Here is a 10371-nt window from a genome sequence, read left to right on the forward strand (position 1 = left end):
TGTACACGGAAAAGAACCAGTCCACCAGGAAAAACCACTGCAGGAGTCCATGAATAACAACGACTTTCAAAGTCTCTGCTCAGGTAAATACGATGCTGGCAGATTTTGTCAGGGAATGGTAATTTTCCAACACACTTCAGTACCAAGCTGCTAGAACAGAATCACGTTGCTGAAAATTTGTGTGCTGAGCTATTCCATCACCCACCTCTATTATTCTCCCACTTTGACAACACTGCTCCTCCACCTGCGTAAGCCAAAACCAAATCCCTACTACTCTTGTGCAAACAACAGGAGCTTTGGCTACTCAGTTCTACATATGCTATTAAAATCATTAACACATTTCTTTTCCCGGACTGTGACGCTAGTATCACTAAGCACGCATCTCTGAAATAAAATGCTAGGACACACAACAAGAGACAAAGCTTGTGCTCGATTTTTGAGAAGACATCATCTGCTGTCATGGTATTCTGACTCTTCCAAAACAGCCCAAAGTAGGCCAGGCCACCAGTTGTCCAAAAAACACCTTCCATCCATCTTTCACCAGAACATTTTCGGACGATAAGCTAGACCAGTTATAATCCTTGAGTCATCCCACGTAATTCCCGGCTGCTCCACTGAGGGCAGCAGGGGAGGAGGAACACACCCTTCCTGCGGGAGCTATTCATTTATAACCTTTACTGAAGGATCCTGACGTTTCATTGAATGTTGCCAAGTCAAAATTCCTGTGCTTAAAGCTGAATGTTATGATAAAAAAGCAATGATGGAGTTATACTCCATTGCAGCTTGATGGATGCATGCATTCGTTGACTGTATGAGGTAGAACTGATGGAGCAATTCAGGTTGGAGAGGACCTCTGGAGGTCTCTGGTCTAATCCCCCTCTCAGAGGAGGGCATCTGATTCAGGTTGCTCGAGGCCTTGGGCAGCTGAGTTCAAATATCTGCAAGGCTGAATACGCCACAGCCTCTCTGGGCCGCCCGTTCAGGTGTTTGACCACCTTTGTGGTGACCAGAGATCTGCTTTTCTCCAGCTGGGACGAGTCTGGCTCTGCCTTCTCCATACCTCCCCTGGAGGCAGCAGGGCAAAAGTTCAACGTCACTTCGAACGACCATCCCAATTAATAGGTCTTCTGCATTTGTGATTCATCTAGGTTTGCACCGTGAACTGGAATACCTTTGCTTCATTAACTTTGGATTTGTATCTTTGCTCATGTCTAAAGGGGAAAAAATAACAGTTTTCTGAGAATTTTGGCTGAAGATTCTGATCTTGTGAAACGAACAGTAAAATATTCCAAGTCTTAATCTTTAGGTGCATTTTTTTCCTACAGTCTGCCAAGTTCTGTTAGCTAAAGCATGGCCAAAATGTCACAGTACACATGAGAAAAGACAGTGGAGTAACCTTTGCCAGCTGCTGTGTAGGACACTGACTTTTGTACAGCTTGGAGAAAAAATGGAGTATCAGCTACCTGGGGCGGGGAAAAGGAGCACGTGATGGTTTAGGTGAGAGAGGGCTATGAAGAATCTCTCATTTCAGTTAAGAATTGTTTATAATCCTGGTTTACTCACTGGAGATACCATGGTCTCACCAGCAACTCTTTGGTATGGTTCCTGGCAACTGATAATTGAACTGCTTTAAAATTGGAGTGACTGCTCCTCTCAGCTGTGACGCAGAGCAGCCTGGGGTTTTCTCTGCACCAAGGAGCCGCTGCATGGGCAAGGGGGAATTGTTGAAAACTGCTTCTCTTCCGCTTCCACTGGCAAACGGGGATGTCTTTTTAAAGCACGGTGTAAAAGGTGATTGCTACAATAGCTGGGGAAGGCACCGCTGCAGTTCATGATTTTGCTGGCTGTGGGTGCCTTGCAAGCTACCGTCGCAACACCAGCACTAATGGTCGCGTTAGGATGAAAGCGGCTCTGGTTGGCGGGAAGCTGTTTGGTCCTTTCTGCTTCTAGCAGCGCTCCTAAAGAGAGAGGTAAATTTAGTTCTTTCATTAGCTTTGTCTTGGTCATGTAGGTTCATCACCTTAAACCGAGTCGTGTTTGAGCCAGAAAGAAATGGGCTGCTGTCTTCAAGGGCTTGGCTGGTTGCTTTTCGGGACCTACACAAGGTCCTTGCAGTAGCTCGTGCCATGGGGCTCTTAGACTAAATGTAGAGTTTCACTTCCTCTGGCTGAGCAGGACACACGGTTGAGCATCTTTGAGACGTGGCAATTCATCTTCTCATTCCGTCTGCGCTACAGAGCTAGCTGTGCTGGAGCATTAATCCACCTGACGTCCAGCAGCATAAAAGAAAAAAATGTCTGTGAGAGAGAGACTGCCCAGATCAGCAGTGACACCAAAGACATGAGTGCGCGACCAACAGCCGTGAAGCACCAAGGTTTGGCAAATCCACACCCAGAAGCTCCACCTTCTTTCTGCTTGGTCCCGGTACTAACTGATTTGAAACAACAGTTCCTTCTTTCTTTGAGCAGTCCAGTCCTTGCCTTCTTTGTCCTTCATACATTTTGAAACCGAGTTTTCACAAAGTGTGAAAAACAAGTTCTAGTTGAAATGAAAGCAATTGGAATGTCTTTTGAAGTCGGGGCTTTTTTCCCCCCAAATGACGTTTTCTATTGGAAGTCATTTGTCGCGCGTCAAACAAATCCTCATGAAACAATTGCGAACTCACTTTCTTTTTCTTAGGAAGGACTGATGTTGTCATCAAGGTCTGGGAATTGCCATTAGCACATGAATGCCACAGCTTGAGTGTGAAATACACATGTTGTATCATTTTTACATTTCACAGCTCTAAACACGCTCGTGTGCTTGGGTGTCCGTTCATTCCCTGAGCAGCATGCTGTGTGTTGCCTGTAGCTTACGCCTGTCTGTAATGTGGTTTTACTGGTTATTAGATTTCTAAGATCCTGTCAGAAATTTGCCCCTCCTTTTTTTTTTCTTTTCTAAATAGTGAACAGTGTGTCTTAATATTTGGATGTGTAGCTGCTCTGACAGAGTTTCAGGTATCTGGTAGCTAGTGAGTGGGACTAAAGTGGATTTGTTTAACCTGAGAGAGTCAGTGAAGAAAAAGAGATTCTAAGAGAGATGACTGTTGTCTTTTTGTGAAATGTTATTTGGTTTTGCAAGTGGAACTGATGAATAAACGGTCAAGACTCTTTCATGCCTTACCATGTGGTTGCCAGAATAAGTAATTCTCTTAGAGGAGGAAGTATTCATGCACAGTTCTGGCATTTCAGAAGACTAGCGTCGTTCCCCGGGCTTCAGTGAAAATCTCTGAAATACACTTGTCTGGGTGATCCCTGCCGCTTTTTAGCGGACAGCTTGAAAACGGCAAGTTTGCAAAACGGCTCTTCTGTGATCGGATGCAAAGTATCTCCTGGTGTCTTCCCCACTTCCCTGTAGTTTGCAAGGTGAAGCCTCAGGACCGGTCCGGAATGCCTCAGGAGAGGTATATCATTATGTCAGGAGTGCATGCCAGGGAAAAGAGGTGACTAGCAGAATGCCACTTTACGAGGACAGTTTGTGCAGGCACACAGGCTGCTAGGGCAGAAAGGAGATGGTTGCTGGGTTGAGACTTGAAATGGCTGTAGCCCAACTTTGCCAATGTGGCCCACAACCGGGTATCTATTCCCCATCCACGTGCTGAGGAAGGTTTCAGTTTTTTTTTCTAATCTCCTTCTTAGGAGCCACCAGAAGGACGCTTGCTGTTTTCAGCAATGGAAGGCACTTGGAGTGGCACAGACAGACAGAAGAGGAGAACTTCCACCTTGGAACTCCCAGCAGCGTGCGAGAGCGAACAGAATGAAAAATTGGTTGGACGTCCAGTGCTGTGCAGGTATGCTGCCATGTTTTATCCCACTGCTGTCCACTCAAGTGCTAGCTTCTGGGACACAGAGATTTATCCACGAGGAGCAATCACCCTTTCGCCAGCTGTTGCAGGTAAGGTCTTGCAGGCCAGTGCTTGGCTGATACCAACCTGAGGCCAACACTGTCTGTGTAATGTAGAGATGGAGAGTCACGCACGCTCTTGCTAGTCGTTGGAGGTGCCTCTCTCTTCTTTTTTCTACTCCCTCTTGGAAGTAGAAGAGAGAGGGAACCTTGCTTCTTCATAGCTAATCGTGTGACTAATGGCATCACTCCTACTAATTGTTTCCCAAACTGGTCTGGGAGGGGGAGAAAATTTGGAAGTTGTGTAAAATAGTGAAGTTCAAAGCAATACATGTCATTCTGGTGTTCTTGAACTGCCCATGCTACAATGTGCGAAACAACCTGCATTCAGGAGGCCCGTTTCTTTAAATTTGACACTTTTCTGGATTTGCAGTATCTAAAGCGGGTGGGCTGCCTATTTCCTGAATGTCATCTCTCTTGCCTCCTGCTGTTTCTGCATAGATCCATGGAGTCTGTCTAGGTTTCTGCACACAGATGTGTTGCACTGCAGGTTTGAATGACAGGTTCGTCCTCTCCTGGAAAATCTTAACGGACAGGTTCTAATAATACTTTCACAGCTGAGAGTAACTAGAATCCAATTAAGTAAGTGAGAAAAAGAAAAGCAGTCATTTACCGCCCTGCCAGAGTAAACGAATTTTTTGGAGAGGTTGTGTGCCTGAGCAACGTGACATTAGGCACTAGCCCGTCAGGTACATAGAAACTGCTCGGCACAGTGGTAGCCAGCATAAGCTCTGCTTGGGCAAAACTTTACCTGACCTCCACAGGCACTTAAATAATGTTCCCCTGGGACCTGTTCTGTTGCATCGTTCAGAATGGAGGGATTCCTCCAGTTCCTGCTAGCTTGGCAAAACAAAGCTTCCGGCCTCAACATGCCACCCAGACAGAGAACAATCCTTTCTCTTAAAAGCAAGTTGTCAGTGGTGTAGATTCACTGTGCCAGGCACAGAAGGAGTGTTCTTCGGAAAACAGGGTCACCAGTCACTTTCCACCCAGTGCTGAATCACTCATGAGGTTTAGAGAATTGAGGTGACGCTTAGCTGCTTTACATCATTTGTGCAGACCTCCTTCCTTCCTTCTTCTCCCTTCCTTCCTTCTTTCCTTCCGTCCTTCTTTCTCTCCTTCCTTCCTCGAAGGCATCCTTCCCTTCCTCTTCTTTCTTTTCTTTCTTTCTTAATCATTCTGTAATGCCCATCTCCTTCCTTCCATTGTCCTCTTACAGTCTTATGTATCTCTCTTTCCCTTCCTTCCTTCCTCTTGATCCTTACTTCCTTCATTCTCTCCTAACCTCCCTCCCTCCCTCCCTCCCTCCTCCTTCGTCCTTTTCTCCTTCCCTTTCTTCCCCCCTCACTTTTCTCTTTCTCTTCCCCCTCTCTCTTCTTCCTCTCTTTCCCCCTCTTTTTCGGTCCCTGTTGAGCAGGCTTCCTTGACACCCAGTGGTATTGTGTTCTCCGAACACCAGAGCAAAAGGCAGGAAGAATTTCTTCACCAAAAGGCTTATGGAGCACTGGAACAGGCTGCCAGGGAAGAGGTTGAGTCACCATCCCAGGAGGTATTTAAAAGACGTGTAGATGTGGGCACTTGGGGACGTGGTTTTGTGGTGGACTTGGCGGTGTTAGGTTTGTGGTTGGACTCGATAGCCTTAGAGGCCTTTTCCAACCTGAATGATTCTATGAGTCTATGGTTCTAAGCTCTCTGCAAATTGACTTTCCAAATTTGTGAAGAATCAGGTAGGAAAGGGAAATGCACAGTTGCAAAAGAGTGGCCTCATCTTGCAGAGATTTAAACCTGACAGAGACAAGTAGTAGAACCGAGTATTACAGGGCTCTGTAAATAACATACCTATTGGAAATGCCAACCTCCGTAGACAGACGCATCCCATCCTGCTTGTTAACAGGAGGTGGCTGGGGAGGACAACCCACGGTCAGCCAGTCCGACTGCTAGAGGCACGAGAGATCCTCGTCCCCGAGGATGCTCAGGTAAGTCCCTGATCCAAGGAGATGGATGATTGGGGGTTTTTTAACCTTTTCCTCCCCTAAGAGCCGGAACCCTTCTAGGGATCCTGCCCTTAGGAATGACAACAACCCGTGCACAGGGACAGGCCAGGTGACAGTTTCGGTGCCATCCTCGGCACTGAAGGGGGTCAGTGCAGCGAAAGAGCTGAGACAGCATTCAGACCGACCCTCCCGTTGATGGAGAACCAGAGATACCGGGCTCATCCACCAAAGCAGCAGGAGCTTTGCTTTAGACGTTTCAGTTTGTACTGAATATGAACTGAACTACCTACTCAGCCAGCAGTGGTTGAGATTAGGTATTTAAAGGCTGAAGAAAGTGGGGTTGTTCAGACTCCTGTGATGTGCCCAGGGATTCCTCCCTCGGAGATATGCCTGAGAAGATGGTAAAGGAGAGATAGGGAAACTCTCCTATTGCTTACCCCCAGCCCTTCTCTCCCACCCCAGTTTCAAGCTGTAGTTCACTTGATTGCGTCCCAGTAATTGTCCTACAGCAACCCAAGGAGGCAGACAACACCCTGCCGTGGGCCTGGCTGGAGTGCTTTACAGCTCCCTGCAAGCTGCAGGCGAAGCGGCTTTGGGCGTGCAGCAAGAGGAAGAACAGGTGGACCTGCCCTTGCTCACGTGGCCCAGTCAGTGGCCCACAGCAGCACAGGGGGGATGACGGCAGCTCCATGCCAGGATAGGTTTGCTCCACATTTTTGATGGGTTTGCCTGAAATTTTGCTTGTGCACCTCTTTTCCCATTATCTGTCCATTCTCAACATTGTTTTGGAATGGGATGAGAGCAATAGAAGGTTTTGATGTGGTCAGTGAGTGCACAGTGTTGGTGTATCGGAAGATACAGCTAATACTGGAAAAGGAAAGTTGAAGAACTTTAAGTATGATTTTTTTTTCTTTTTAAACACGCCACATAAATTTAGGATTTGTATAATTCATACACATTTTCAGTTATTCAAGCAGTTCCGTAGTTTGAACAATCAGGAAAGGGCTTTCATTTGGTCAGAAATGAAGGTGTTAACGACTGAAGCTTGCTAGCATAGTACCCTTCAAATTCTTAAGGCTTCATACGGTTAGGACAAGTTTTCAACAAAACGGTGTAAGACGGAAGGAGAAGACAAGTATAGCTGCACACCTGGCACCGTGGGAACCATTTGTAAATTTGCAGATTTACTTTATTCAGAGGCCTAGATGCTGTGATTTTGTATAGGTCCTTCTCATTTTAGAAACGTTCTCAGGATTGAGAAACCGTCCTCGTAAACATGCAGATGAAACAACTGTTGGAAAAACAAATTGCAGAGAGAACTCATTCCTGCGTTTAGCATTCCCCTACCGCTAGATAGCAACAAGGGGACCCACTTTTCTGGGCAAGCATTGCAGAGAAATTGTGCAGCCCTGCAAACAGAACCAAAGTGTCTTTGTGCCCATCACGCCCAATCCAATGGGGCTGTAGAGAGGAAAAGCTCTTGACTTTAAAAGCAAGTGGGCAAAAACTTTGTGCAGAGACTGGCCTGAAATGTCTGGGTGTGTTTGCCTCTCCCATTGACGTAGACGAGAAGTGTTGGGAATAGCAAATATGGGCTGTCACCTCACGAGATTTTCACAGCCAGACCCACGTGGCCGACTTACACAGCACCCTTCACTCTCTAGGCAGTCAACCTTGAACAGAAAATGCTCTTCTGAAATAAAAAAGAAGTGCTTGGACTAATGACTATAAATTATTATGAAAGCCAGAGGCAGGAACAGATGATGGGACAGCACGGCCCATGCGGTGATCGATCCTGGGCTCCCCAGAGTCGTGAGCAGGGCGCCTGCGGCCCTTCTACCGTACTCTGGAGGGACAGCAACTACAGCTTCTTCCTGCGTATGTAGGCTCAGGCTCCATTGCTAGCTCTTTTGAGGACCACCGGTGCAACAGTTGGCCAGGAGCACCAGCTACCAGAAGCACGGCAATCTTGGTAAGCGGAGAGGGACCCGGCACTGTGGGCGAGTGCCAGCGGGAGTGGATGGGGCTGGAGCGCAATGCCCCTTCAGGCTTCTACCCGCCGGCGGGGGGCACGACCCAGCAGGCCGGGAGACTCTCACCCAGGGCTGGCCACTAACCACCCAGGTCCCCTCTGCAAATCCCGGCATTGCACGGGGAAAGGCAGCCAGCTGGGGGACACGTCACCCAGCCGCGGGCAGTCCACGCCAACTGTTCCCGCCAGGCTCCCCCTTGCAGGAGACCTCTGCAAGGCGTCAGGAGTGGGGACGAGACACACAGTCATGGGCGTGTGTTGCAGGTGACCAAGCCAGGGCAACAGGGAAATGTAGAAGATGAAAACAAGAAACGCTATTTTCTTTTTCTCCAGATGCTGTGCACCTGTGGGCGTGGAAGGCCGAGCGGTGGCCTGTGACATCAGCGGGCGATGCACTGTGACCTCGTGTCCCTTGCTGCTTGTCTCCGGGCACCAGCAGAGCCTGGGCCAGTCTGGCTCGTGCCTGGGCTCCTGCCGAGCGTGCCTGCGAGGTCTGGAGGGTCGAGCAAGGTTTCTCCTGGTGCTGGGTGGTGCTTTGGTGGCTGCCATCGGCAGCTCTCAGTGCCCATCCCAGAACCATGCCCTGTGTTTCCCCAGCCCTGCCTGGTTCAGGCAGCTGGGCACCGCGGGGTGCGCTTGCAGCAGCGGAGGTGAGCTGTGCGCGGAAACGTGTCCCCCCTCCCCGAGCAGCCGTGGGGCGGGTGATGGGGCTTGGGGAGCCAGGAGGGTGTCCTTCTCGAGGGGCCTGGGCATTTCTTCCTCCCCTCCCCTCCCCGGGACAGCGAGTGACCGTGGCCTCTCTCCATTTTGCAGCGCACGACAGCCGCCGCTGCAGCGCCAGCAAGAGGGAGCAGCTCCTTGTCCTCAGCGCTTCCCAGCTCACCTCAGCATGCAGAGAGCATGGCCACCGAGAGCGAGTGGAGCTGCCCCATCTGCTGCGACGATCAAGACGACATCGCCTACATGTCGCCTTGCCTCCACCAGTTTTGCTTAGGCTGTGCACTGCGCTGGGTACAGCAGAAGCCAAACTGCCCCCTGTGCAGGTCGGGGACGACGGCCATCTTGTTCTCAGTGCGGTCGGAGGATGATTTTTTGACATTGGATGTCCCAAGCCTCAGAGAGCCAATGGCTGAAGACCACCAGGATGAGCAGGGGCCTGCGGGGCTGGTGCCCTGGGCTCAAGTGGGCAGCTTCCCTCCTGCGGTCTGGGCGGACTTTTTCAAGAGCCACCCCAATAACATCAGGCCCCTGCTGCCCTGGGTGCGACATGAGCTCGGGGTGCTCTACGAGGAGCAGTGGTGGGAGGTGGCTGCCGCGGAGGGGATCATTGTGGCCCACCTGTGCCTCTGGGGTCTGGACGAGGAGGTGTTGGTGCAGAAGCTGCAGAACTGCCTGTCACAACACACGCGGACATTCGTCCCCCGGCTCATCACCGCCGCCGTTCGCCTGTGCGGCTGGGCGGTCCGCCAGCACCTGGGCCAGCAGGACCCCCGCGCTGCCGGCGGGGAGGACAACGGCCCTGCAGCCAGCCCCAGCTCCACGGCCTCCCCGGGGTGGACTCCCGCTCCCCACCCGGCCTCCTCCAGCAGCGCTGCAGGCCCCGACGTGGAAGAGGAAGCCAGCACGTCAGAGGCCACCCTCCGCGGGGGTCCCGACAGCCGCCCATCTGCGCCTGTCCCTGCAGAGCAAGATCAGCCCCAGGAGGAGCCGGGGGAGGCGGCGGCGGCAGGTCCCTCTGCCCAGGGCTGCAGCCCCTCCGCTCCTGGCCGGGGCAGGGACCGCTTGCCCAGGGGGCCCTGGCGCCCCCCGAAGAGGAAGGCCTCCGGCCCCCGGGACTCTGCCCAGCCCTGCAAGAGGCCACCCCGCCGGCGGCACTAGCAGGGCTCTGTCAACCCTTGATTCAAGGAAAAGGAAATAAATTCCTGTTTCCCTGACACAGTCTCCGGGTGCTGCTTTCTCCCCCTTCTCCTGGTGCCTTTCCCGGCGCCCCCGTGCCCCACCACGGCTGCCGCCAGCCAGCTGGGGGGCACGGCCATGGGTGCCCGGAGCCCCAGGGCCAGTGTTGGTGGTGCTTCCTCCTGCAGGAAATCCTGCTGCAGCCACGCACCGGCGGCACAACAGATGCTGAGGGCAGAGCGGGCAGGAGGGGAAGCTGGTTTCGTCACAGGTCCGATGCCCTCAGCCTGCCTCCAGTCCCTCTCTCTGCCCACCTACTGACACTTCTGCTCTGCTCTGGTTTCTCTTTGCTGTCTGATGTTGGCCAGGGCAACCTCACTGCTGGGAGGGCTGTCAAAGAAGGATGGACGAAGGGCAGTGAAGTGAGAAGAAATGCAGAAATACCACCAGAGGAGAAGAGAGAAGAGCATTATCTTGGGAAGGTGCAGATGTGGACAAGAGGCATGT

The 10371-nt window shown here is 51.2% G+C and overlaps 1 protein-coding gene across 1 annotated transcript; it reads left to right on the plus strand.

The window, feature by feature from the left end:
- The first annotated feature begins 8053 nt into the window (after positions 1–8053).
- Positions 8054–9902, plus strand: LOC115337456. Its single transcript, XM_030005753.2, has 3 exons — positions 8054–8618; positions 8782–8929; positions 9117–9902. The coding sequence occupies exons 1-3, from the start codon at positions 8267–8269 to the stop codon at positions 9844–9846; spliced, it is 1230 nt and encodes a 409-aa protein (XP_029861613.1). The 5' UTR covers positions 8054–8266; the 3' UTR covers positions 9847–9902.
- The last annotated feature ends 469 nt before the right edge of the window (positions 9903–10371 follow it).

This window comes from Aquila chrysaetos, chromosome Z, assembly GCF_900496995.4.
Source record: "Aquila chrysaetos chrysaetos chromosome Z, bAquChr1.4, whole genome shotgun sequence".
Taxonomy (NCBI): domain Eukaryota; kingdom Metazoa; phylum Chordata; class Aves; order Accipitriformes; family Accipitridae; genus Aquila; species Aquila chrysaetos.

Bases quoted from the DNA above. Each gene is read 5' to 3' on its own strand.
- LOC115337456 (XM_030005753.2), top strand. From the start codon at position 8,267: ATGAAAACAAGAAACGCTATTTTCTTTTTCTCCAGATGCTGTGCACCT. The intron at 8,619-8,781 runs GTGAGCTGTGCG...TCCATTTTGCAG, and splicing joins GTGCGCTTGCAGCAGCGGAG to CGCACGACAGCCGCCGCTGC. The intron at 8,930-9,116 runs ACATGTCGCCTT...CCACCAGGATGA, and splicing joins CGATCAAGACGACATCGCCT to GCAGGGGCCTGCGGGGCTGG.